At 52.8% G+C, this 27975-nt stretch overlaps 1 protein-coding gene across 9 annotated transcripts; it reads left to right on the plus strand.

Annotated features, from left to right (window-relative positions):
* The first annotated feature begins 682 nt into the window (after positions 1-682).
* MAP7D1 (MAP7 domain containing 1) lies at positions 683-24229 on the plus strand. 9 transcript variants are annotated; one of them, XM_064281712.1, is made up of 18 exons: positions 683-923; positions 13517-13861; positions 14058-14126; positions 14723-14886; positions 15644-15758; positions 17371-17481; positions 18599-18721; positions 18818-18972; positions 19089-19228; positions 19749-20110; positions 20389-20566; positions 20653-20791; positions 20898-21002; positions 21313-21366; positions 21550-21595; positions 21684-21774; positions 21885-22078; positions 22244-24229. In XM_064281712.1, the coding sequence occupies exons 1-18, from the start codon at positions 878-880 to the stop codon at positions 22252-22254; spliced, it is 2448 nt and encodes an 815-aa protein (XP_064137782.1). In that variant the 5' UTR covers positions 683-877; the 3' UTR covers positions 22255-24229. The 9 variants fall into 9 exon arrangements, with proteins under 9 accessions (XP_064137782.1, XP_064137781.1, XP_064137786.1 ...); XM_064281711.1 differs by having other exon boundaries at positions 684-923; positions 19083-19228; XM_064281716.1 differs by having other exon boundaries at positions 685-923; positions 19083-19228; positions 19749-20083; positions 20416-20566.
* The last annotated feature ends 3746 nt before the right edge of the window (positions 24230-27975 follow it).

Raw genomic sequence — 27975 nt, forward strand, 5'->3', positions numbered from 1 at the left:
AGCCTGTAATTATCCTAAAGGAGCAGCGAAGACACCGACCATATGATGCTGGAGGAAGGGCAGCAGCAAGGCTCCCAACTCTGCTTCCCATCCCAGCCATCACCAGGGGAGAAAACGGGTAGCTCTTTTGAGGTCTCCCTGTGACCCTCCTTCATGCCCCGCTCCACTCCCGACGTCCCCGGGCCGATTTTGTTTGAGGTGGGTTTGGAAGAGAATTTAGACTTGGAGCTGCCCCCTCAGCCCCAGAGCCAGAGTCCCCAGGCTCCAGGGTGGGACTGGGGACTCCAAGCCCGGCTCCTCTACGCTCCCCCCAACCCCAGCCGCGGGTGAATCATCCGAGCGCTCCCTACATAGTCGTCTCGCGCTGCGGCACGTACCAACGCACGGCCACAGGGGGTGGCAGCTCGGCAGGCGTCCTTTGGGGTCTGGCGCCCCCTCCGCGGACACTGCAGAGGAGGCGCCCGGAGGCTCGAAGTACGACGCTCCAGAGCGAGGATGCGCGAGCCGGGCCGACGCGCGGCGGCTGGGTCCCGCTCCGCTGCGGGGGCGGGCCACCCCTCCCCGCACTTGGTACGCGCCAACCGCTAGGCCAGGCCCAGCCCTGGTGTACAATAGGGTTGGGCCGCGGCCGGGACTGGGCCGGCGCCCGGCAGGAGCAGGGTCGCGGCCGGAGCCGACAGACACTGGGCGGCCGGCAACTCTGAGCCTCGCAGGCCACCAGCCGCGCCAGCCTCGACCTTCCCCGGAGCGCCCTCGCCTCCGAGTCGTTGCCCGCCGGGCCGGGCCGGGCGTGATGCGCCGAGGAACCCTCGTCCGGGCCACGGGCCGCCGCCACCGTAGCCGCTGAGACCCCGAAACCCCCACTGACGCTGCAGCCATGGAGAGCGGCCCGGATGCCGAGCCGGGCCTCGGCGCACCCCCAGGTATTCGGGGAGCCACACAGAGGCGAGGTGGGGGGAGGTCAAGGGCCCTCGAGGAAGGCCGAGGATGGGGCTGGCCCGCTGGGCGGGGACCCCTCCCCCGCCGCGCCCTCTGACCACTTGGAAGTTTAAAAATAAAGACTGCGGTGGCGGCCGCGGCTCTGGGCCATCGACGCATCTTCTGACAGCTGCCCCCTCCCCCACCCCGAACGCTGGGACGCACTGGGCGGCGGGATCGGCTGGGACCCGGCTCCAGAGTGTTGGGGTGACCCTCTTGCCCCAGCACTGTGCCGTCTCGGCTTGTCCGCTCCCACCCCGTTCCTGATCCACCCCAGGCCCTGAATTCTCGCCTACTGCGCTGGGGCTTCTGTCCCCCTCCCCACCCCGGGTGGACACGTGTGACCCCAGTCTGGATGTGTGTATCGGGGATCCAGATTCTCAAGTCTGGCGTCCTGCATACCGAAACCTAGGCCCTGGCGCCCCTCACGCCCTGGCCCAGACCTCGCCCCCACCCCATCCCTCCAGCTGCCGCGTAAAGGGCCTGTTGCTGCTACCGGCCGGCGGGAGGGGAGGGCAGAAGAGGGGGAGGTCTCTGGCGGCTGCTGCCAAGTAACCCGCCGGATAAAGGCGAGGGGGAGGGGGAGGCGGCATTGTTAGGGGTGAGGGCGGGAGCTGGGGGAGTGGGCGCTCTCCTGCAGCCTAGCCTGTTCTGGAGCCCACCCAGCCCGATTTCGGGAGGAGGGGGCAGAAGTAAATCTGCTCGGCCTGCTGCCCTCCCTTCCCGGCCTCTCTGAGTCCGAGCCTCACTAGAGAATGAGGTGAAGGCTCAAGGCCGGCACTCCCGGGACCTGCCACATCATTGCCCAGACTGAGGCTTCACCATCTCCCGCTTACACTCACACACTCCAGGCCCTAGACCACCAAAGCTCCCCTCCCCTCACCCCGACCCCATCAGCCACCGGTGTCCAGGACATCTGCAAATCCCATTCGGACCTGGGAGCAGCTGAGGAGGGAGTTTCTGGTTGGGCCTGGCTTTGGAAGGAGGCTATTTCTTTCTCTTCCTGGAAGGGGAGGGAAGAGTGTGATTACTGAGGACCCAACTTCTGTTCCCACTGACTCAGGGGGGAGGTGGCCCCATTCCCACACCCCCATGGAGTCCTGGAGCCTAATCCTGTCACCTCCCTGCCCCCTGGGGTGTGGGCCCAGGATGAAACAGTGTCTGTGGGTGCGGAGAGCCCAGGACAAGGTGGGGCTGCTTAGCTGTGGGTGGGCTCCTCCCCACGCCAGCGTGGGTGCTTCGAGGGGATCCTGTGGGTGCGGGAGCTGAGAGAAGGGAGGAAGGAAGGCTGCCATCAGTCCGGTGTGGTTGGGAGGTTTGTAGGCCGTGCTGGAAATAAGGGCGCCTAGGTCTGTCTTGGCTCTGCGGGCCCTGAGAGGGAACAACTCGGGTAGGCCCAGCCTGAGTCTACCTCCTTTCTGGCCCTCTGCATCTGAGAGTCCCTGGCACTAGTGTGTACCTCAGGGCCTGATGGTGGTGACTGGGCAGTGTACAAGGGCCTGAGTGGGTGGCTGGTTTACAGTTAGGGCATTGGAGTGGGAGGCCTGGACAGAATATGAGGGTGTGGGGTTGGGATGGTTGGTTGTACTGGAGGACCTGGATAGAGTGGGGAGGTCTGCAGACAGGGCCCTGGATTGGGAACCCTCTTCTACATACAAGAGTGTAGATGGAATTATGTGAGAACCTGGATAGGGATGACGGCTGGTCCCTATACCAGGAGAAGTTGAAGGTGACAGAGATCCATTATGAAGCAAGTGCTTCCTGGGAGTAAATTTAACTCAACAAGCCACCAGCACCTGCCATGCACATAGCATGTGCCCTATGAGAGTTTGAGGCATGGGCTGAGACTGAGTGTGCATGACACGATCCCTGCCCTCTTTGTGCTCCCTTTACACACTTGCACACAGAGTGTTAAACGGGAGGCAGCATGGAGTAGGGGACGGGTGTGGTGCCAGCTTTAGGGTCGAAGACTTGGATGAAAATCCCAGTAAGCCATATTTTCTGTCCCTGGAAAATGGGGGTGGTGTTGCAGCCTTGCAGGGTTAATCTGAGAGTTAGAGATGATGTACCTAAAGGAACTTTGGCATATAGACACCCAATTAAGTGTTTTTGCCATTATTGCGGTTATGCTGCCTGGACTGGTGCCAGCAGGGAGGTAGGAAGTATAGGGGGTGGGGGACGGGAATTGGGAGTCCGGTTAAGAGTGCAGATTCTGAAACAGTTGAAGTCTCCACTTTATTACTCAATACAGTGTGACCTCAGGCAAATTGCTTAACCTCAGTCTTAGGTTTCCATCTCTAAAATGAGAATCATACTAGAAATTATCTCACAGAAACACAGATCATTAAATTATATGAACATAGAAAACCCTTAGCCCAGGCCCTGGCACGAAGTGAAGTTAGTGCTCAGAAAACACTGGCTATTTAATTGTTTTTGTTGTTATTATTTTTCATTCCTTTGGAGATCTGAGAAGGAGATGATGGTTAATTAGAACTTCAGGAGGTAAATGTAGGGCAGGGGGAAGGCGGAAGACAGAAGGCGGGAGGAGAGTTCCAGACAGACATAAGCCAGGGTGTATCCAGGGAGCAGAGGGCTCTGTGCCTGGAGCAGGGCAGTGGGAGTAGGAGAGAAGGCCCCAGAGGTGGGTGCAAGCAGCCATCTATCACCGGTCTGGCCAGGCTGATGGCCCACCACATGCCAGCTCAGTGCTGGCTGTGCAAATGGCAGAGAAGTAAACCAGACAGGGTCCCTACTCTTAGGGAGCTCCTAGTCTAGCTGGGAACGCACGTATGTTCACAGAACCCTGCAGTCTGGAGGGAAGCCTAGGTACAGTGGTGATATCACTTGAGGCAGTGGGCTCTGCTTGGAAGGCTTCACAGAGGAGGAGGCATTTGAGGTAGGGCTGAAAGGATGAGTAGAAGTTAGTAAGATTAGCACAAACGGTTGCAGCTGTACACACAGTAGCCACTCTGGCCGTGGCATGTCCTACTGACAGCTTCCCAGCTTCCACCATGCCTTGGGCTGGTGGGCCCAGTAATGAGGTCTCTAATGAGTCCCTAATGTGCACTCATGCTTATGCAAATGAGGAGGATGGGGCACTAGGCCAGCTCAGGCCTCATCCCTTTCAGGCTGGGCACTACCAGCTGTTGGTGGGACAGGGCTAGGGGAGGGGAGAAGGGGCTGAAAGCAGGGCCCACACTAGAGTGTGGCACTTGAGGGCTGTCAGGGCAGATCTCAGGTCTGACGAAGCCTGCAGGTTAGGCCACAAAAATCTGGGAACCACATCCTTGGTTCCCTGCTGGGCCTTGGGGCCAGGAAGGGAGCCAATGAGCCAGGCGACATAATGCGGCTTTGTTGGCCAGTGGTAGCTCTGCCTGGCACCCCGGGGGCACAGTGTTCAGCTTCTCTCCATCACCTCTTAGCTGCCGCTCTGCCCCATTAGCTTTCCTCACCATTCTTAAGAGAAGAAGTGGACCAGGCAAGACCCCTTGATAGACCAAATGATCTCCCATTTATTATCTGTCACTCCCATTTATTAAGGACCTTCTCTGTCCCAGGCACAATGCGAAGCATGCCACGTGCATTGTCTCATTTGAACCGCACAGCAGGGACTATTATCCCCCTTTTACAGATGGCTCAGAGAGGTGAAGTTACTTGCCAGGTCACACAGCTGGGAGTTGGCAGAAGCAGGATTTGAACCCTAGTCCATCTGACTCCAAAGCCTGTGTACCAAACCTCTATGCTGGATTGTCATGGCGAAGCTCTTGTATGATTGGTCTTCTGTAGGCATCTCGGTCTTGGGGTTCCCGTGATCTTTTCTCTGGGAGGTAGAGGTGAAGCCAGCAGGGCCCCAGGTCCCCCTGGATCCTGCCAGGTTTGAGACTAAAAAAGTTGGACCAGAAGGAGACCCTTGACAGAGGCAGTGGTGACAGTCCAAGCAGTGGGCCAACCCCAGGCCCTGGGCTGAGGCTAGGCCTCTGCCCTCAGCTTCTGGGCTCTAGTCTGGGCAGCCTGCTGGGGTTGAGGGAGGGACATTGGTGGGGCCTGGCCTGTGGGATGGGGTCATTTCCTGCCGCCTAAAATAACAGGAAGTGGGTGCTTCTGATTGGAGGCTGGGAACAATGGCCACCAGCCAGCCACACAGCTCCCTTCTATCTAAAGTCTCTGCTGGGTTCCCTGGCCTGGCTCTGGTATCCTGCTGCCCCCAGGGCCTGTGGTCCAGGCTTTGAGGACTGCCTGGTGCAGACAGGCTGCCCCGCTCCTGGCACAGTCTTAGAGCTGGCTCAGTTACTCCCAGGCTGGGAGTAACACTGCCCCCTCAGCTTCCATTGGACAGCCTGAGGGTTTGTCCTTCCTGCCCACCCCCATTCTTCCAGCCCAGATCTCTCCAGAAGGAATAAAACCCAGGAGGCTGTCCCTACCGGGCAGCAAAGTAGGGGCACAGAACCTGTCACACTGCTGCCAGGTCCAAACCCTAGCCCTGCTACTCCTCACTGGCTGTGTGGCTTAAGAGAGTGTCTTAATCTCTCTGAATCTGTTTCTTCCTTTGTAAAATGGGCTAATGATAACTACCTCATAGGACTGCGCTGAAGATTAAATGAACTGATGTTATTAAAGCGTTTATGACACTTTAAACATGTGCCTGACACAAGCAGTGGTTGTTATCGTTAATCAGACTTTCCCTGGGCCCAGGTAAAGAAATGCCCAAAAAGGGCAGGCCAGGAGTGACCTGGATGAGGCCACATAAATGTACTGGGACATTGTGTCTCTGTGTGCTTGTGTGTGTCTCTGTAGCTTTGTGCCTTAGAGTGGGTCCCTGGTTCTGTGTGTGTCTTTGTGCCTCTCTTTGATTCTGAATCCCACTAGGTCTGTTTCCTGTGTTTGGCGGAGAGAGAGCGAGCGACCATGTGTCTTGAGTCTCGCTATTGTGCAGGCTCAGTCTACGTTGTCTGGATGTCTCTCTTTCTCTCTCTCCCTGCTGTGTGTACATGCCTGTCTCTGTGTGTCTTTCCCCTTTGTCTGCCTCCCTGTCTTCATTTGTCTGCTCCAGCATTGCCACCTAGGGAGCTGCTGCTAGAGTCCGGAGCGTTCTTGCTAGAGGTGCTCATCTATCCTGTTTCCTCTCCCTGCCTCACGCCTCTGCCTCCCCCAGGCTCCCCACCCAGAAGTGCTGTCTGTATACTCCCCCATCCCTTCCCTGGGCACTCCCTGCTCTGCCCCCTGCAGGTGGACTGCTGTCTCCCACCCCTGCCCAGGTGCCTCACTTCCTGCCTCCTGCTGGCCAGCCCAGGCAGGAGCTTGCCTTCCCCACATTCCTGCACCCTGAGCTCAGTGCCTGCCTGCCCCACCTGTACCCTTCACCCTTGTGGGGGAATCTTCAGAGGAACCACTGGATCACTTCCTTCTTTAGGGAACAGGCAGAAGCCTCAGGGAAGGGTGATGTGACCTCCTACCGGAAAGAGTATGATGTAAGGGCTTTGTCAGACAGACAAACCTGGGTCCAAATCCCAACTCTGACACTGACATGAGCAATTTGCTCTACCTGTCTAACACTTCTCCTACCTGTCAAATGGGGACCATCATGGTACTTTCCCTTTATGCTTGTCCTAAGAATTAAATGAGATAAAGGAAAGTGCCTGGCATATGGGAGGACCTCAGTAAATTAGTTTCCCTTGCTGGGCTTAGAAGCTGGCAGGGGGCATAGTGCCCTGATATAATCAAGACATTTAGCATTTAGAGAGGCTAGGTTTTGGAACAAGGAGTCCCTGAGTGGTGAAAATAATTAAGCACTTGACTACTAACTGAAAGGTTGGTGATTCAAACCCACCCAGAAGTACCTTGGAAGAAAGGCCTGGCAATCTGCTTCCAATGAAGCAGCCTTGAAAATCCTATGGAGTGCAGTTCTACTCTGTACACATAGGGTCACCTTGAGTTGGAATCGACTTGATGGCAACTGGCTTGGCTTTTTTAGTTTTAGGCTTTGGAGCAGCTTTGGGGGGCCTTACTATATACACTGGCTGGTTAGCTTTGCACAATCCATCCGTCCATCCATGTTAAAGCTCTTTGTGCCAAGAAATAAATACAAACTGTCTGTCTGTTATCCAGTTCTTAACAAATACTTCTGGTAGATATCAGTGTAGCAAAATAAATGGACTGGCTGAAACTGCACAGTCTGAAATAGACAATAAAATTCAGTGGCCAAAGGATCACATCTGGTGATTGAAAATGGGAAGAATCAGGAATGGTTTAACAACACCTCATTGATAATTAGCCGAGGAATTAATTTATCTTAATATAATTTGTTCCAGATTACACTGTCCCAATAACATTTGATCAGGGTTGGCATAATTCTGAGGAGAATATTTGTATTCAGGTTCAGTAGTCCACCAGATCAAAAGATAAGTTCCAAACGTTTTGTTTGCCTCTCAAGAAGCTTTTCTTGTTGAGCTGCTGGAGTAAACACTTGTTATTATTTTTATTAACTTCTACTTAAGTGGCTTAGTCTAGAAAGCTGTGTAACTCGATTGAGATGGAGTTATTTTGCTTCCTTTCAAGTGTTTATCCCTTTGCAATAAATGCCACATCACCTACTCTTTATTAGCTAAGTAGGCCTTCCATAGGTGCCTACTTAAGGCTGGGTGGCCTCAGGTTCAGCATAGTATAGTACTTTATCCTCATTCAACAACATTTGGTTTCTGTCTCCATGTACTTCCACTGGGGTAGCTGCTGTTGATACGGTGGTAAGCAACACTGACATGGCCCAGCCCTCGTAGGGTTGTCTCACAGTCTGGGGGAAACTGACAATAATGAAAGAACCACACAACGAAGTTTAAAATTGTAACTGTGGCAGTGCTCCAAACAAGAGGCACATGAAGCTGTGAATGTATATAATGAAGGAAGAGAGATCAGGGAAGTCTTCCCTGAGGAAATAATGACTGAGCTAAGATCTGAAGGGTGGCTAGGAGTTAACTAGAAAAAAGGGGAAAGAGTATGTGCAAAGGCCCTGTGGCAGGAGGGAGCATGGATGGTTATTGAAATTAAAAGAAGGTCAGTACACTGAAGTTTATTAGTGGCTACCAGAGGTGGGACAGATGGGGCAAAGGGGAGTCATTGTTTAAGGAAGCACTGAGTTTCTGCTTATGGTGATGGAAAACTTGGCAATGGGTATGGGTGATGGTTGCACGACATGATTAATATAATTGATGTCACTAAACTGTACGTGTGAAAAATGTTAAATCGGCAGATGTTGCGCTGTATATTTTTTTTACAAGTATAAAAAAAATTACAAGAAAAGTCAGTGTGGCTGGAGTGCAGAGAGCAAGTGAGGAGCAGGGTAGGACATGAGATTCAACAGGTAAGGGAGAGGGAAGGGTGGCCAGACTATGCCGGACTTGTAGGTTGGGCACAAGAATTTTATCTTTATCCTCAGAGCAATGAGAAGCCACTGGAAGGTTGCAAGCAGCAGGGAGTAGTAGGGTTAGATTCGTGTTTGGAAAAGATGACTCAGTCCGCTCAGTGAGCAGAGCAGGGATGGTGCAGGTGGAGCCCTGGAAGGACTTTGCAGTCATCTAGGTAAAAGCTGATGATGCTGCTGTCGGCCGGGTGGAGTTCCTTCCTTTATTCATTCAACAAATAGCTACGAAGCACCTACATACCAGGGTCTGTTGGTCCTAGGGATACAGCAGCTAACAACATAGACACAAATCTGTGTCCCTGTAGAGGCTATGTTCTTGTGGTGGGAGACAGTGTTAGCAAGGTGATAATGCGTATGGAGAAAAATATTGTTGGAAAGAAAAAAGTACAGTTGGAAAGGGGAGGGAGAGCTTAGTTGCAAGGTGTGATTTTAAATTAGGGGGTCAGGGAAGGCTTCATTGAGACCCAACATTAGAGTGAAAAGGGGACAATCAAGGTGAGGATGTGAGCCAAGCAGAATCTGGGTGCCGAGAATTCTCAGCAGAGGGAACAACAAGTGTGAAGCCCTGAGGCAGGAGCGTGCCTGACGTTCTTAAGGAGGGCTGAAGAGGCCAGTGTGGCTGGGGAAGACTGGGCAGGGGAGAGGAGGAGGAGATAAGAGGCCTAAGAGGTAATGGCCTTATAGGCCATTGTGAGGACTTTGCTTTTTCCTTTCTGTGAGATGGTGAGTCCTTGGAGGATTTTGGCAGAGGAGTAACATGATCTGACTTATTTTTAAACAGACTCAGTCTGGCTGCTGTATTGATAAAAGACCAAAGGAGAACAAAGAATGGGGGCAGGGAGTCTTTTATAAGAGATGATAGTGGCTTGGACTATGGTGGTAAGAGATGGAGATAGCAAGAAGTGATTGAACTCGGGATATTATTTTAAAGATAGAGCAAAAGGATTTGCTGAGAGATTTAGATGTGGGCTATGAGACAAGGAGAGTCCTGAACCCCTGAGGTTATGGCCCTGACACCCTTCTGAACTGGAACTGAAGCCATTTCTGGAGACCACCTTCCAGCCAAACCATAGACAGGCCCATAAAATAAACAATAACACCCAAGAGGAACGTGCTCCCTAGAACAATCAATTCTACAAGATCAAAAGGGCAACATTTGTCCATGGGCGAAGATGAGAATGCAGGAAGGGATAGAAAATCAGGACAAAAGGAAACGGAGAAACTAGAATGGAAATGGGGAGAGTGCTGATACATTATGGGGAGTGAAACCAATGTCATGGAACACTTTATGTACCAACTATTGAATGGGAAACTAATTTGCTCTGTAAACTTTTACCTAATGTACAATTAAAAAAAAAAAAAAAGGAGTCTAATATGACTCCAGGGTTTTTGGCCTGAGAAACTGAAAGAATGGGGTTACCGTTAACTGAGACAAGGGAAAGTCAGGGAGGGCAGGTTTGGGGGGAACATTGGACGTGTTAAGTTTGGAACATGTGTTAGACACCCAGGGGTGTCAAGTAGGGAGTTGCATAGATGAAACTAGAACTGAAGGGAGAGGTCTGGGCTGGAGATACATATTTGGTTGTCATCAGCAGACCAATGGTATTTAAAGGCATGAGTCTAGATGAGATCACCAAGGGAGTGAGCATAGACAGAAAAGTGATGAGGTCCTGAACTGAGCCCTGGGGCACACCAGCACTCAGAGGTTAGGAAGATAAGGTGGGGCCAGCAAAAGAGACGGAGAAGTAGCAGCCAGCCAGGTGGAAGGAAAAGCAGGAGCCTGTGTTGTCTTCAAAGCCAAGCGAAGAAAATGTTTCAAGGACCACCAAGAGACCAACAGTGTCAAGTGCTGTTGATGAGTCAAATACGATGAGGACTAAAAAATGGCTACTGCATTTAGCAATATGGAGATCATGGGTGACGTTGAGAAGCAGTCTCATGGAGTGGTAGGGCTGAGGGCCTGACCAACATGGGTTCTTGTGGCAGAGATGGGGAGACATGGACAGACTCTTCAGGGTAGCTGCTGCACACTGTGCCCCTGCCAAATGCCCAAGATGTCCTATTTACTTGCTCTCTGTCACAACTATTCGGGGAGGAAACTGAGGCTCAGACAGGTTCAGGGTTTCCCCAAGGTCCTACAATAGAGCTGGGATCCCCACTCAGGCTTGCCTAACTTTGAAACCTAAAACCTTTGTACTCCACTGCATCCGATGCCCAGGTTTAGGTCCTTCAATGCCCCACTCTCTCTACTTCTTCCCAGGCCCCCTCAGACAGCTAATTGGAACCTAGTTGGGGATTCATGCTCTTGCCTGGTGGGTGTGATTTGCCTAGGTGTAGACAAACATCCGCCTACCAGTTTTCCTTGCGACACCTCCAGCACGCACAGGTGCTAGGAAAACAGTAATAAATAGGCCTTGCCCTTAGCCTTCAAGCTTAGTACTTACACACCCAGGCTTTGGTCCCAGACAGTCCTGGGTTCAAATCCTGGCTGTGCCATGTACTGGGTCTATGGCCCTGGGCAAATCACTTAGCAGAGTGAGCCTTAATTGCTTCATCTGTATAATAAAAAATTATGGGGACAAGAATTTCTACGTTTCAGAGTTGTGAGGATGCAAGATGGGGATACAAAGGGCTTACCTCAGTTCCTGGCATGTAGTGAGCACTCGTAAATGGTTGCCATGAGTTTTATTGCCCATTAGAGTTAGCAAAGGAGTTTGCAACTGGCTGGAAAATAGACTGGCAGTGAGCAGGCACCTGTCTCAAGCTGGTATGGGAGAGCAGGTTGGATGTCACAGAGCCTAGGGGCTGGCAGGGTTGGAGGGGCTATTGGGGAGGCAGGACCTTGGCTGGAGCTTTTGCCTAGAGCCCAGGAAGCTAGAAGGGAAAGAACGAGAGAAAAATAGTGTGAACCTAAATGATTCCATTGCATAACATGTATTACCTCATTTACTGCCTTGAACAGAAGCAGGAGGGCGTAAAGGGTAAGAGCCTGGGCTCTGGTGACAGATGCCTGGGTTCAAGTCCAGGCTCCTTCACTTACCAGCTGAGTGACCTCAAATTACTTAATCTCTTTTTGCTTTACTTTCCTCATCTGTACAAAACAGTTATTTATAGCCCCTCCTTCATATGTATTGTCACTGAGGATTTTAAAAGCTAGTATGTGTGAAATGCTTTGAACGTAGGAAGCTCTCGATCAATGTATAAATGTTAGTGGTTATTGTTATGACTAACACTCATCACAGTCCTATGAGGTAGGTACCATTTTGTCTGCGTTTTATAGACATTTCATAGCTGTGGCACAGAAAGGGTCTATAACTAGCCTAAGGGGGAGCCAGAATTCATGTTCAAATAGTCTGACTTCAGAGCCCAAATTCAGCCACTAGATTCCTCTGCCTCTCTAAAGAAGGCCCCAAAAGTCCCAAAGTCAACTCCTTAGGTGTGCCCCTTCCCCTAGCACACACCATCAACCACAGTAGTGGGGAGTCTGCCACCTCCTGAAGCGACCAGAATTCCCAGAGCAGAGGACCCAGTGTGGAGACACTTAGCGAGAGCAAAAAAAAAATGATTCCTTAGATACACCTTCCCAGGGACACAGCTCTGCCCCCTAAGCCCTGGTCAGTGGCCCCTCAGTGGATGAGAAGCAGTGGGTAGCACCGGGCTCAACAGGCAGAGGCTTCCATTTGGGAGACCTGGCAGCTTCATAAGACTCACAGGGAAAGGGAAGGATGTGTTTGCTGCCACCTGAATTATGCCATACACTGTGCCAGGCACTTTACTGACATTAATCCCTTCTAGCTTGGGCTCATCATCCCCATTTTACAGATATGAAGATTGTGTCCTAGAGAAGTTGACTGCCTTGTCCAAAGTTACCTGCTGAGGAGGCAGGCCCTTTCTTCATCTCTTGGGGTGGTGGCATCAGAATGGGGGCTTCAAACTCTTCAGACATGGATTGGACTGGACAACGGGTTGGAGAGGGATGCTGGTGAGGAGTGAGCTTCTTCGATCAGGTGGACACTTGAGACTGTGTTGGCATCGCCTGCCTGGAGGGGAGATGAGAGGGTGGAGGGGGTTAGAAGCTGGCGAAATGGACACAAAAAGAGAGTGGAGGGAGAGAGCAGGCTGTCTCCTTAGGGGGAGAGTAATTGAGAGTGTGTAGCATCAGAATCGACTTGACAGCACTGGGTTGGGTTAGCAAGGTATATATAGGTTTTTGTGTGAGAGACTGACTTGATTTGTAAGCTTTCACTTAAAGCGGAAAAAAAAAAAAAAATTGGGAGCTTCAACTGACTCCAAAGCCTGTGTTTCAACTCTCCCACAGTATGCATGTGCACACATGAATACGTACACATATACACGTGTATACACCAAATTTGCGGCCTCCTTACTTAGTACTTTGGTATCTTTTTCAAGGTCTCTGGAATATTAATGTCTTAAAAGAAGAAATCTGGGGGTCATTGAAAAAAATTACAAAATGGGATTTGTTACAAATTTGCCCATCCCATTGAAGATTTTAGCAACACAGGCAGGACACTGGTGCCTACACTTATGTCCTTCCTCTTGGTCGGTCCCGTGTGAGAGCCTAGGCACGCTGTATGCGCCAGGCTCTGTGCTGGGCACTTTGGCCCAAATGTAAAGTAGAGAGATGAGAAAGGCAGACGTGAAAACAAATCATTGCTGTTTTGTGAGTTAGCAAGTGCCACAAGCTCTCTCTCAGTTCTTCTAGCACACCTTCCTTCCTTCCTCCCCAGGGCCTTTGCACATGCTCTTCTCTTTGCCAGAAACCCTCATCCCTGTCCTCCTTGCTTGGCCAACTCCAGCTTATCTTCAGCTTTCAGTGTGGTTGTCACTTCTCCAGGAAGTCCCCTAAGTGTAGGTTACCTGTAATTGCCTGGCTGTTTGTCTGCCCTGCTAAAGTGTAGGCTCCACAAAGGCAGGGAACATGGCTGTTTTCTCCCCATTTTATCATCGGCATCTGGAACGGGGCCTGGCGTGTAGAAGGAACTTGATAAACATGCATGCATGAATGAATGAAAGTCCTTTGGACAAGGGAGATAGGCTATGTGTTGAACTGATTGCACAGCTGTAATATTTGACCCTCTCTCTTCTCTCGCATTGATCTTCCAGGTATGGCAGCCAGGACCCCCCCAGAGCCAAGACCTTCTCCAGAAGGCGACCCCTTCCCACCACCGCCACCGATGTCAGCCCTCATCCCCGACACTCCCCCGGATACCCCTCCTGCCATGAAGAACCCTACTAGCCCTAAGCAGCTCCCACTGGAACCAGAGAATCCCTCAGAGCAGGTCGGGTGTGGGCCAGTCCCTCCACAAGAGGAGTCCCCTTCCTCTGAAGTGAAGAGCAGGGGACCCACTCCACCTGCTACAGGCCTGCGAGATGCCAGGCCTCCTCGAAGGAGCAGCCAGCCATCTCCAACAGCAGTGCCAACCTCCGACAGTCCCTCAACCAAGCAAGGTGTGTGTGCTGCCCCCACTCCTGGGCCCGACTCCTTGGTTCAGGTCTCAGCCCTACATGACACCACCTGAGGGGATCCCCTTCACCCTGGAGGAGGTGGGGAAAGAGATGGGGGTGAGGCCTGGAGGGAGGACCCCAATGGTGACTCCCCTTTGGTGAGCCCTTTGATACAAGTCTATCTTGTTTCCCCTCCAAGATGCTAAGAAGGCAGGAGAGAGACACAAGCTGGCAAAGGAGCGGCGAGAAGAGCGGGCCAAGTACCTGGGTAAGTGTTTGGGAAGCAGCAGCACCATCTCTATCATCCTCTTCATCATCGTCATCAACACCACCAGCATCCGACTAATAATAGCTTACACATCTGGAACACTTAATTATGCGTACTGTGCTAAGTGCGGTACCTGCAGTACCTCATTGAATCCACTCAACAGCCTCCTGAGGTGTTATCCCCTTTTTGGGGATGAGGAAACTGAGGCCTAGGGAGAAGAAATCATTGGCCTAAGCCACACAGCTGGTGGAGTAGCTAAGGTTCACACCCAGAAGTCACATCTCACTCCAAATCCCATGCCAGTAGGTGTAATGCCCAGCACAGTGCTTGGCACATGGATGTTAACTAAAGACCTCATTTCTCCTTCAGTGCTGAGAGACAACGAGGCCAGTGGGGAGAAATGGGCCTCCCCTCAGGGAAACCCTCATTCTGAGGCCTGAGCCAGGGTCCTGGAAGCCCTTCAATTTGAGGGAGGAGTCTTAGAGGGGAGGAGAAGGACCCACCCAGGGCTGAGGTAATAGAGGAAGCCCCTTGGAGAAGACCTGTTTGGTCAGCTACAGGCCACTCATGCCCCACTGGGGCTCCTTTCCCAACAGCGGCCAAGAAGGCAGTGTGGCTGGAGAAAGAGGAAAAGGCCAAGGCTCTGCGGGAGAAGCAGCTCCAGGAGCGCCGGAGGCGACTGGAGGAGCAGCGGCTTAAAGCCGAGCAGCGCCGAGCGGCCCTGGAGGAGCGGCAGCGGCAGAAGCTTGAGAAAAATAAGGTGCGTTGGTGCTGATTTCTGACTTGGTACGTGTGGATCTGTGTATATGTGTTTCCACACATCTGTATATTGGCTAAGTCTAGAGACCTGTGTTCATGGTTCTGCATTATCTGTGGGTATATGGCTGTATCTGTGTCCACATCTGTAATTGTGCCACTGTGTGTACAATAACGGACATCTTTGCAGCTGTGTACCTGTTTGTTCTGTATGTGCTGGTGTGGGGCCCCATAACTGTGTGCACTATCAGGACGTGTGTTTGCATATGTGCCCGGTATATCTGCTTTTGTATGTACACAGATATGTGTCTGTAGGAGTGTGGCTAGCCCCACAATATAGGTAGAGCCCCAGCTTGAGCACTGATGAGAACATGGAAGAAATGGCCTGGCCCTGCCCTGGGCTTCAGGCTGAGGGAAAAACACAGCCCGAGGTCAGGACCCTCAGTTCCAGGAGGACATGGCCCTGCCCAGGGGCCCCAGGCTGAGGGGAGTCCCACATCCCACCCCATCCTCAGAGCAACAGCTCGTATACCCAGGAAATGACTCAAGAACAGTGATAAGCTCCCTAAAACAAGTCCGAATGGATCTGTTGCAAATAGTCCCTAATCATAGCTAGGATTTGGTAACCTTGGTTACCTGTGGTGAGTCTGGAAAGCTTTTGGTGGAGGGGTGCACTGTCACAGGAAGGAGAAGGGCCTGTCTTCCAGGTATGACAAATGATTCTGAGCCCAGCCCTCTCCCCTCTCCTCACTTTCCCCCAGGAGCGCTATGAAGCAGCCATTCAGAGGTCAGTGAAGAAGACGTGGGCCGAAATCCGGCAGCAGCGCTGGTCTTGGGCAGGAGCCCTGCACCACGGCTCACCAGGACATAAGACCAGTGAGTAGGCAGCGGGGCTGGTGGGTGGGTGGGCGAGGCTAGAGCCTGGGAGTTGAGGGCAGAGAACAGCTTCAGTACAAGGAGCTGGGGGACCTCTGCAGCAGGTGTGCCTGGCTTCATGTGACTTGTATCTTCTGGAATGGTCTGTCCACCAATTTGTCCCTCCCTAAGGACTTCCACTAGCACGTCAGTCATGCATTCTCTTCATTCTGGTTTGCCCTTCAAACCTCTGTCATTTTAGGGTTAGCCTTCTTTGCTCCTGTCAGTTATTGTTAGTTGATGATACATAAAAGAAGACTTTAATGCCCTGGAGGCACTTGATATTTAAAGAAAACTGTCACCCCCTTATGTATATATCTTAGAGGGTAGGTTTTTTTTTTCTCCGAGTTTTCTTTACATAGGGCTATGGTGGATTTTGGTCTGGTTCTTTGCGGGCATGTATGTACCACTGTGTTTGGATCTCTTTCTGTAACGGCACGGTTCAGTATTCCTGTCTTTTGGTGTATGTGCTTGTGGGTCTGTGCTTTGTGTGTCTTAGTATGTGTTTGCCTTGGTGTGTTTGTGGCCTTGTGTACTTCATTGCGGGCTCCCAAGTCAGACAGAAGTGGGTTATGGTCCCGACCCTGACACTTGCTGTGTGGCCTTAGATAAGTCATCAAGTTCTCGACATCTCACTTTCTTCATCTGTAAATTGGGGATAACAATATTCTCTGCCCCTGAGGAGCACTGGTGGCACAAACAGTTCAGCACTCGGCTGCTAACCAAAAGGTTTGTGGTTCGAACCCACCCAGCTGCTCCACGAGAGAAAGACCTGGAGATCTGTGTCCGTAAAGATTACAGCCAAGAAAACCCTGTGGTGCACTTCTGCTTTCTCACTTGGGGTTGCTAGGAGTCAAAATCGACTTAAGAGTAGCCACCGAGGTTGTAGGTGGAGATTTGGGAGGATCAAATGAGGTAATGTGTGTGTGGCCCAGGACAGTGCCCGGCATGTGGTAAGCCTCCAACAAATGGTAGCTCTTACAAATATAATAATTAGGTTGCTTCGATGTGTTCGTGTCTGTATTTGTGCATGTCTGCACACATGTGTGCATGCATACGTATCTGTCACTGGATGTGCTTGTGTCTGCATGTATTTCTCTTTGTGGTCTGTATGAATATCTGTGTTTGTGCAAGTAACTCTGACTGTGTGGGTTCTTCTGTTCAGGACCGTCTGCATTTGTCCGAGGACGTGGGTGTTGTATCCATAGCGCCTTGGCTGGGCAGTGTCAGCAAGTGCCAATGCTGGGTGGCTGGGGGTGGAGGGGTTGCAGTGCCCAGCCCTAGGGAATGGCTTCCTCTGGCCAAGAAGGCTGTAGTTTCTCTAGTTTTACTCCATCCCCCTCTCTTCCTTCTCCGTCGGCTCCCCCAACCCAGGCTATCTCTGGTCACCTACCCCCCCGCCCGCCGCCCTCCCCTACTCCTTCCAGGGCCAAGTCTGCCTCCTCCTCCCTATCCTAGCCTGCCCACTCCTCCCTCTCCCACCCTGCCCGCGGAGCATCCTGCATGGAAGGCCTCAGTGCCCCCCCTGGCTCCTGTCTGGCCCGGCCCTAATGCCGTGTCTTTTCCCCTCCAGGTGGGAGCAGGTGCTCCGTGTCGGCAGTAAACCTGCCCAAACACGTGGACTCTATAATCAACAAGCGGCTCTCAAAGTCCTCTGCCACGCTCTGGAACTCCCCCAGTAGAAGTAAGAGAAGGCCCAGCCCTTCCCCTCTAGAGGCCCTTGTAGCTCCCACCAAGCCTCCTCCAGAGCTCAGCAAGAACCCCAGGTCCCTGGAGCCTCATATATTCCAGGTTTCCACCCCCACTCTACCCAACCCAGGGCTCTGTGCCCGTCGGGGGAGCCGGCATTTGGGTCTGGGCCCTGAGGACAGAGCTGTACCCTGCAGAGGAGGAGAAGAGACAAAGAGCAATGCCCCAGCAAACAGAGCCTGGCAGGGGCCTCAGAGCAAGCTGGGGGTGGGAACAGGGAGGCAACCTCATCTCCAACACAGCCAGCTTGCTTTGCTTCTTGTGTAGGCTGTGTCTGTGTGACCCTTATTATGGTTCCACCCTAGAGGGTCCCCTCTACCTTCAGAGCCCAGCCATGGTCTTCTTGGCTGGCTCCAGTGTTGTGGGGAACCAAAGTGGCACAGTCCCTGTGCTCCCACCATGCCCTGGTGCTCACATGTGAAGGAGCCATGGTAGGAGTTATTTATAAGTTCCTCTAGCTTTTATTTGGTTGTTCTGTTGCCTAGCAACCAAATCAGCTGCTGCACCAACCCCACCTGACTGAGGCTTAAAAATAACCCAGCAGCTGAGGGGATAGAGCAGGGTGGCCAGGGGCAGCCAGGCCCACTGGATACCTCTCCCTGGCACAAGACTACTAAAAGTTGGGCCTCTCCTGAATCAGAGGAGCACAGGGACCCTCACTGTCCCAAATCCAGGAGGCATGCCTACCCTAGGCCCGCCCTCTGAGAGCAAGGGGGTTAGGGACCTACAGTGAAACATGGTCTTCTACCAACCATTGGTGGCTCCTTCCTATATCCACAACTCAGAGCCCTTTCACCTGGGGAGAGTGGTAGGAGGGGACCCTCAAGCCACGAAGGATGGTGCCCTGGGAAGTGTCTTGTTGTCTGGGTCTGCAGTGGAAGTCCAGACGGCAGTGTGGACAAGTATGGCTTCCACGTGAATGGGGAGAGCAACCTCCTGGGTGACAGCCTTTGGGCCTGGCATGGAGAATGTACCTGGTCGGCTCCCTATGCCTCCGCCTGTCTCCTGCGGCCGCCTGTGGTGACAGGATTCCCTTCACGTTCTCCCCCCAGATCGGAGCCTGCAACTGAGCGCATGGGAGAGCAGCATTGTGGACCGTCTGATGACGCCCACTCTCTCCTTCCTGGCACGGAGTCGCAGCGCGGTCACATTGCCCCGCAATGGCCGGGACCAGGGTAGGGGCAGCGGCCCTGGGAGACCCCCCGCGAGGGCGAGGGCAAGGGCCGGCCTTGCACCGGGGCCGCACCCCGACCGCACTCATCCCTCCGCAGCCGTGCCTGTGTGCCCGCGCTCGGCCTCTGCCAGTCCCCTGACACCGTGCAGCGCCCCCCGGAGCGTGCACCGCTGCGCCCCCGCGGGGGAGCGCCGCAAGCCCAGCGCTGGGGGCAGCCCGGCTCCAGCCCGCCGCCGGCCCGAGGCCTCACCGGTGAGTGGCTGCCTCGCACCTGCGCAGGGTGGGGACAGGGCCCGGCCCAGGGAGCACCACTGCTGACCACTGCTGCTCCTCATGTCTTCCTGTTTCCCCGCCTCGTCAAGGTGCAGAAAAAGGAAAAGAAGGACAAGGAGCGGGAAAACGAGAAGGAGAAAAGCGCGCTGGCAAGGGAGCGCAGCCTCAAGAAGCGCCAGTCGCTGCCTGCCTCGCTGCGCCCACGCCTATCCGCAGGCGCCGCCTCTGAGCTCAGGTGGGCAGGGGCAAGGCCCAAGGCGGGAGCGGAGCTATGCAGACCCCAGGCCTTTCCTTTATTCTTTCACAAGCATTCGTTGGGCACCCACCTCTATAACGAAAGCTCCTTTGAGGGCAGGGTTTTGTTTAGTGTTTTGATTATTGAAGTACCTCCTAGCACCCAGAATAGTGATTGGCACCTGGTAAGCATGCCATAAATACCTGCTGAATGAATGAATGGACCTGCCAGGAGTGTTCTGGGTGCTGGGAATACTTTGGTGAGCCAAACCCAGTTCTTGCTGTTATAAGCTTACTGGTTACTGGAGACACAGACATTAAAAGAACCTCATAAATGAATATGTAATTACAAACTGAGATCTATGCTCTACAAAGAATGGTTCTGTGAGGGTCTATAAGGTGGGGGGTGCCAGTCTATCCTGGGGAGGAGGGCTTCCCTGAGGAGGTGACATGGTCAGGGAGGGTGAGTGGAGGGGAGCTCTCTGTGCTCTCAAGGCCTCACCCCTTCGCTTTTCTCTCAGTCCCAAATCCAAGGCTCGGCCATCCTCTCCCTCCACCTCCTGGCACAGGCCTGCCTCTCCTTGCCCCAGCTCCAGCCCAGGGCCAGGCCATGCTCTGCCCCCAAAGCCACCATCCCCCCGAGGAACAACTGCATCACCCAAGGGGCGCATTCGGAGGAAGGATGAGTCAAAGGAGAGCCCCAGCATGGCAGAGCCTGAGGACAAGAACCAGAGCAAGGGCAGGGCCAGTGACGAGAAGGAGTCAGCAGCCCCAGCCTCACCAGCACCCTCGCCTGTGCCCTCACCCATACCAGCCCAGCCCCAGAAAGAGCAGCCCACAGTGGAGGCCCCTGCAGGTGGGCATGAAGAGAGGGAACTGAGAGGTGGGCAGGGTGAGAGAAGCTGGTTTTGTGGACTGTGTGGGTGAGGTGGCCAGGGGTGCCGGGGGACTGAGTGTTGGGAGACAGAAAGAGGAGGCTCCTGCCCTCTGTGAGTCCAGGTCCAAAACACAGGCCAAAGATGAGGACCTCACCACTGGCAATTGATGGCAGCAGTTGGGTGGGTGGGTGACCCTGAGGTCCTGGAAGCATGGGGGCATGCAGGGGTGCTGGAGGTGCCTGTGCTGGTGTGTGCTGACTCCTGGTCCTGGATCCCACTCCAGGTACTGCTGTCCTGATCTCACCCCCAGCCCCTGCTCCCCCGGTGACCCCTAGCAAACCCATGGCCGGAACCACAGACCGGGAGGAGGCCACTCGGCTCCTGGCTGAGAAGCGGCGCCAGGCCCGGGAGCAGCGGGAACGCGAGGAGCAGGAGCGGAGGCTGCAGGCAGAACGGGACAAGTGAGTGCGCCCATGGGGACTAAGGGGGCCCTTATGGGAGCTGGAGAAGAAGCTTGCAACCGAACCGAGCATTTTCTGTCCCCCAGGCGAATGAGAGAAGAGCAGCTGGCGCGGGAGGCCGAGGCCCAGGCTGAGCGGGAGGCCGAGGCCCGCAGGCGGGAGGAGCAGGAGGCCAGAGAGAAGGCTCAGGCCGAGCTAGAGGAGCAGGAGCGGCTGCAGAAGCAGGTGCCGCTGCAGTGGGCGGGCGGGCGCCACCTGGTGGCGGGCTGGGGGGTGGCGCCGAGGGAAGGTTGGAGTGCAGCTGCCCAAAGCTCATGCGAGTCTTTGGCAGAAAGAGGAGGCCGAAGCTCGGTCCCGGGAAGAAGCGGAGCGGCAGCGATTGGAGCGGGAAAAGCACTTCCAGCGCGAGGAGCAGGAGCGGCAAGAGCGCAAAAAGGTGGGCAGAGCAGCAAGGAGGGTAGAGGCGGTCCTAGACGCACTGGCAGGCGGGGCTTATGTGGGGCAGGGCCTGGCGCTGGTGGGCGGAGTCCGCGCCTGAACTGGGTGTCAGCTGCAGTTAATGGAACTACTTAGGCTTTGGTAGTAGGCTCTGCCTTGGCCTTTACCGGGTAGGAGGAAATGGGGCAAGCTCTGGTTCCTGGCCTAGGAGAGGTCGGTCTGAACCTCGAGGGCCCTGAGACTGGGAGGAGGGGGTAGGAGGCTGACTAGTGGGAGGTTTAGGCTTAACTGGTGTGGGCCTCCAACAGCGCCTGGAGGAGATCATGAAGAGGACTCGGAAGTCTGAAGCTGCTGAAACCAAGGTCAGGATCCCAGGGGACAGCCTTGGGAATGGGGTAGGGAGAGGAAAGGAGGCTGGAGAAAGGCATCCAGGCCAAAGGAAGGAGGCTATTGGGCAGGCCGCTCAGGGTCTGAGCTGAGGGAGAGAAGAATCTACTTGGTGGATTCAGATAACCTTTGAGTCTGACTGCTCTTCCTCTTCAAAGCAGAAGCAGGATGGAAAGGAGACAAAAGTCAACAATTCCAGTCCAGGTGAAGCCCCCGATCCCCCTCATCACCATCCCCAAACCTCTTCTCTATCACCAACCCCTAACCAGTGGGCATTTCTTCCCTGTGACAGACCCTGTGAAAACTGTGGAGGCTCGACCCTCAGCACTGCAGAAAGAGGCTGTGCAGAAAGAGGAACTGACCCCCCAGGAAACACAGTGGAGGTAGCCGCTCCCAATTCCAGGGACACTGAGCAGGGGGGCAGGCTGGAGCTGAGGGTGGCCTGGGCTTTACTGGGATGCGAGGTACCTGACGTTGGCTTCCCCATCCACAGCCTGCCAAACAAGGAGTCACCAGGGTCCCTGGTGAATGGCCTGCAGCCTCTCCTATCGCACCAGGAGAATGGCTTCTCCCCCAAGGGACCCCCAGGGGACAAAAGTCTGGGCCGAACACCAGAGACACTGCTGCCCTTTGCAGAGGCAGAAGCCTTCCTCAAGAAAGCTGTGGTGCAGCCCCCGCAGGTCACAGGTAGGGACCCCTGATTCCTAGATGCAGGTCATCCCTCCCAGCAGCCTTCCCTGGGCTCCCTAGACCTGCCTTCTCCTGGCTCTATCAGAGGTCCTCTCATGACCCCACCCTAAGATCGCCAGCCATCAGTTTGCCCTGACTGTTTCCTCTCCCCCTTTTTCCCAGAAGTCCTTTAGGGGTTGCACTGGATCCAGAGCAGCTCTGAGGGCCCCTCTGCACCATCCCCCAGGAAGTCCGGAGGAGAAAGAGACAGAACAAAGCCAGATGTGGCCGGGGCCCCTCGGGGTGAGGCCCCTGTTGTTTTTAATCTGCACCTTATAGACTGACGTCTCTTTGGCCCGAGCCAGACCCTGCCCCCCAGTGCACATGTGTGCTCACACGCACGGAAACCCCCCCCCATACACACACATACACTCACAGCCTCTTTGGCCTCCTCCCTTGGGGAAGGGCCGCCTGTAGTATTTTGCCTTGGTTTGGTGGGGTACAGTGGATGTGAATACTGTAAATAGCTTGTGCTCAGACTCCTCTGCGTAGAGGGGTGGGTGCAGGAAGCAGACCCTCCCCCAAGGCTCCCTGGGGAGATCTTCCTCTCTCTATTTAACTGTAACTGAGAGGAAACCCAGGTCTGGAGATGGGGGTCACCTTGGGTCACAGGATACTGGTTGCTTTAGGGGCACCCATGCCCCCTGCCCTTGCCTGGAATCAGTGTTATTGCATCTGCTCAAACTTCTCCAGAAATAAAGTGAGATTAATTCCGCCCATCCTGTCTGTCCTTGGGGTTGGCAGTGGCCTCCTAAGTTTAAAGAAGAATTTATGGTGCCTAGGGCTTTGGGCGTCTGTCCCATCTGGCAATACCGGTCCTAAGTCTCCTACCATATGTATCATCTTCCAGTTTAGTCATGAATTCATTCAACAAATATTGTTGAGATGTTCTGTACCAGGCAGTGGGCTACACGCAGGGATGCAGTACAGGAACAGATGTAACCCTGTCCTCATGGAGTTTATGGTCTAGTGGGTGAGTATCGTAGATAGTGTGGGTTGCCTATGCAACATCTGTTCCATCTCCCCATCCTCCTTCCAGATGACCCTGATTTTGTTCAGGTGGCCATCTTCTTCGTCAGTGCCATCTTGTGCTACACTGGAGGTGGATCCTAGCCCCAGGAGTGAACCATGGCTGTGATGAGCCAAAAACAATGGCCTGAAACCCCTCATTAGTGGCTGGTTTAGGTATGGGCACATGACACAATTCCAGCCAACAGACATGAAGAGAAGCCTCCTGGGGGCTCCTAGGAAACGCTTCTTCACATTTGAAAAGAAATACAATGTGGTAGCCAACCCTAAGTTGATCCCCAATAACCCCTGCCTCCTGGCATTTACACCCTTGTGTAGTTGCTTCTCACTTTGCACCAGAGTTGGGCCGAGCGACCAGTAGAATACACTAAAGTGGGGCTGTGTCACTTCCAGGTTTAGGTTATAAAACATACTGCAGGCACTCGGACTCAGTTGCTCTCTCGCACTCGGATCACTCGCTATGGAAAAAGACAACTGCTATATTGTAAGCAACCTATGGAGAGGCTCATATATCGAGGAACTGAAACCTTCTGCCAGTAGCTACGTGAATAAGCTTGGAATAAGCTCCAGCCCTGGTTACACCTTCAGATGACTGCAGCCCTGGCCAACACCTTGACTGCAGCCTCATGAGAGATCCTGAGCCAGAACCAACCAGCTAAGCTGCCCCAGGATTTATAACCCTCAGAAACTGTGAGATGATAGATGTTTTAAACTGCTAAGTTTGGGGATAATTTGTTACACAGCAATAGTTAACTATACACATAATGAGGAGAAAGCCCTGCTCGTACGAGGTCTGGATGTGATACCTGGAATTGCTCCATCCATCCTGCTAACCAACCTGAGGCCAAAGCCAGTGTTAAGGATGGCACAGCAGAGAGATGGGGAGAACCGACGTCCTTGAAGACATCCTTGAGCTGCTGAACCAAGCAATCTGAAAACCAGTTGTGCCTCTGGAGCTGTCATTACCTGAAATAATAGCTTGCCTTATTGTTACAGCCTCTGTGACTTGGACTTTGTGTTATCTGTGGCCAAAATCATTCTAACTCATAAGGACACAGACAATAAACGAATATTTAAGTATTTCCAACTTGTGAGATACAATGAAAGAAATAAACTGGACAAAAAAGTGGGCAATAACAGGGGAGACCACCTCAGGGAAGGTGTTCTGGAAGAGGCAACATTTCAGCTTGACTTGAAGGATGAGGAGCCGGCCATGGGAAAAAAGCAGGAAGAAGAGTTGCAGACAGAGGAGTCAGCATATGGGAAGCCACAGAGGAGGAGGAGCTTGGACCAGTGTTGCTGGGGTATCACAAACAAAGGGGAAGTAGCTAGAAAGGGCTGGAGAGGTGGCAGAGAAAAAAGGTTACCACAGAGGCAGTTTTGACCCATGATGACCCCACGTGTGTCAGAACAGAACTGTGCTCGGTGAGGTTTTCAATGGCTATATTTTTAGAAGTACATCGCCAGACCTTTCTTTCAGGTCACCTCTGGGTGGACTCAAACCACCAACCTCTCCAATAGCAGCCAAGTGTATTGATCATTTGTACTACTGAGGGGAGAGGTGGGCAGCGGCTGGATGATAAGTGTGTTGAGGGTGAGGTAGGGAAGGGACTAACAGCTTCCGGGCCCTTTCCTTGGTGAGAGCTTCTTTAGCCGGCAGCTCACATTCACACCGAGGTAAAAGCACCACATGGCATCTGTTCCCCTCACAATTCCTCCTCCCTTTGATATATGTGCCTCTTGGTCTAATCCGCTCTTCTTATAACTCAGAAGTGATTAGATTTGCAATCCATTCTATTTGGGTATTGTCTTAGTTATCTAGTGCTGCTGTAACAGAAATACCATGAGTGGATGACTTCAACAAACAAAAGTTTATTCTCTCACAGTCTAGTAGGCTAGAAGTCCAAATTCAGGGTGTCAGCTCCAGGGGAAGGCTTCTGTCTTTGTCAGCTCTGGAGGAAGGTCCTTCTCATCAATCTTCCCCGGACTAGGAGCTTCTCCATGCAGGAACCCTGGGTCCAAAGGACATGCTCTGCTTCCAGCTCTGCTTTCTTGGTGGTATGATGTCCCCATGTCTCTCTGCTCTCTATACATCCCAAAACATTAACATAATTGCCGCTAATCCCACCCCATTAACACCATAGATATAGGATTTACAACACATGGGAAAATTACATCAGATGACAAAATGGTGAACGATCACACAATCCTGGGAGACAGGACCCAGCCAGGTTGACAGGGGGACACAATTCAATCCATGATGGGTATGATCTAATTAACACAACAAGGAAGACCCTATTTCCAAACACAATTGTATCTACAGGTATAAGGGTTAGGATTCCGACACATATTTGGATGTGTGTTGGGGGGGGGGCAGTTCAATCCATATCAGGGGGAGAGAAGCACCAGGTAAGTAACCACGTGCAAAGGCGCTGCATGGAAGGAGGTATGTTCAAGTATCTGGAGAGCTGTAAGTCCCAGGACAGTGGGTCTGTTTTTGCTCACCATTGAATCCCCAGTGCCTGGTACATAAGAGACACTCAGTATTTGTTGAATTAAGAAAGGTTCATTAAGGAGGTGGAGCTCAGCATGAGGTGAGCCAGACCATACAAGGCCACGTAAGGCTGTGCTCAGGATCTTGGATTTTATTACAAGGGCCATGAGAAGCCACTGAAGGCTATTAAATGGGTAGGAAGGGTGACATGATCAGATTGGTTTTTATTAGATCATTCTTGCTGTTGGGTGGGAAACTGATTGGTTGGGACTTCATTGTAAACTGGAAGACCAGTTAAGAAGTGATTGCCCCCCGACACTATGGGCCTAAGATACTCCTCTGACTTGGAACTGCAGCCATTCCCGGAAACCACCTTCCAGTCAAGCAGTAGAGGAGCCTATGAAATAAACAGTAGCACTTGAGAAAAGAATATGCTCCATAGAACAAATAATTATACAGAACCAGAAGGGCAACATTTGCCCAAAAGCAAAGATGAAAAGGCAGGAAGGTTTAGGAAAACCAGACTAAAGGAAATGGGGAATCCAGGGTGGAAATGGGGAGAATGTTGACAGTGTGGAGATCGCAACCAACGTCATGGAACACTTTGTGTACAATTTGCTGAATGGGAAACTAATTTGGTCTGGAAACTTTCACCTAAAACACAATAAAATATTTAAAAACAAGAAGTGATTGCCAAGGTTGAGATGAGACATGATAGAGTCTTAGGCTTGGGTGATAAAGATGGAGGGAAGTGTACAACGTAAACTTAGTCATTCAAGAAACAATTTATTGAGCACCTACTATGTGCCAGGCACTGGATAAGATTCTGGGGCTGTTCAAGTGAGCACAAATTGACATGGAACTTACAGTCTAGTGGAGGAAATAGACACTAACTTAAATAATATGACAAATGTACAATTACAAGTATTGCAAATGAGCAAAGGAGAAGTATGTGAGTAAATAATAAAAATATGACCCAGTCAGGGTGGTCAGAGAAGGCGAACCTGAGAAAGCAATGCTGGAGCTGAGATCTGAAGGAGTACGAGTTAACAAGGCAGAGGGGTGAGATCCCAGGCAGAGGAAACAGCACGTGCAAAGACCCTGTGGCAAGCATGGTCAGTGTAGCTGGAACACAGAGAGCAAAAGGGAACATGGTGCCAGAGAGGTAGGAAGGACCAGACCATGCAGAAACTTCTGGGCCATGCTGTAAGTTTGGTCTTTATTGCCAGAGTACTGGGAAACTTTTGAAAGTTTCCAGCAGATGGTGACATGATCAGATTGGCAATTTAAAAAGATCATCAGGGCTACTAGATGGAGAAGGAATAGTGGGAATGGGGGAGAGGGGGACCCAAGAGTCGTAGCAGGGTGTCCTGACAAGAGAGATGAATGTTGGGCACTTGGTCCATCAAGTGGTAGAAACTGAGAGGTGGACAGAGGAGGTAAAAGAACAGGTTGGACACAGGAAATGAGACAGAGGAGATGTCGAAGATGATTCCAAGCTATGGGGGCGGGAGGGGCGTCAAGCAATGGATGGGTACTGTTGTCATCTGCTGAGAGACGGAGCTTCAGAAGAGGGCCAGGTTTAGCTGGACAGGTATTAGTTTGGGTCACAATTTCTTGTACAGGTCTGGGGCTCTCAGGATGAGTCTGATCCCATAGCCTGGGAGGGAGGAGTGCAGGGGAAGTTCTAGGACAGGAGCAGTGCTCAGAAGCCCAGAGCATGGTGACCCAGGCACAGCAGGGCTCTCCAGGAAGTCCCTGGGCGGGCTTTGGGAGAATTGGCCCAGGATGCAAGGACGCTGGCCTCCATGTCTAATTTCCTGGTTTCCCAGCCAAAGACTTAGGAATTTCCGGTCTGTTCCAGGCCCTGAGCAAGACTGAGAAGAACAGAGGCGGAAGCAGGGTCCTTCCCCCTGGAGAGCCCGCCTTTTCCCCAGCTCTTCCCCTTTCCCAAGAGGGCCAGACAAGGCAGGGCCAGAAGAAGGCAACAAATGCCCTTCCCTCATCCTCTCTCCATGCCAGACAACATTGTTCAACTCCGGTTAAATACTTCCCACACCCCTTTGTTACTAGGACTCCCCAGCTCCACTGGCGTATGTGTCCCTCCAGTCCAGTGAGCCTCCCCCAAAGCAGCAGTCCTTCTAACCCCTAAGCCAGTGACCATCTTCCCCATGAACAGGCATCTGGCTCCCCCTTGTGGTTACATGTGCACATTGACAAGATAGGTGAGGTCGGAGCTGTCCAGACCACCAAGGACCACATACTGGACCGTGGCAGGGGTCCTGACCAAGAAGGTCCGGCAACGTGTGCTTTTGTCCACGCTTGGCCAATG

The sequence above is a fragment of the Loxodonta africana genome, chromosome 3 (genome assembly GCF_030014295.1).
Source record: "Loxodonta africana isolate mLoxAfr1 chromosome 3, mLoxAfr1.hap2, whole genome shotgun sequence".
In the NCBI taxonomy this organism is placed as follows: domain Eukaryota; kingdom Metazoa; phylum Chordata; class Mammalia; order Proboscidea; family Elephantidae; genus Loxodonta; species Loxodonta africana.

Excerpts from the sequence above, each read along its gene's own strand:
- MAP7D1 (XM_064281709.1), top strand. The coding sequence starts at position 878 with ATGGAGAGCGGCCCGGATGCCGAGCCGGGCCTCGGCGCACCCCCAG. Across the intron at positions 14,127-14,722 it reads AGAGCGGGCCAAGTACCTGG|CGGCCAAGAAGGCAGTGTGG; the intron begins GTAAGTGTTTGG and ends CTTTCCCAACAG. Across the intron at positions 14,887-15,643 it reads AGAAGCTTGAGAAAAATAAG|GAGCGCTATGAAGCAGCCAT; the intron begins GTGCGTTGGTGC and ends ACTTTCCCCCAG.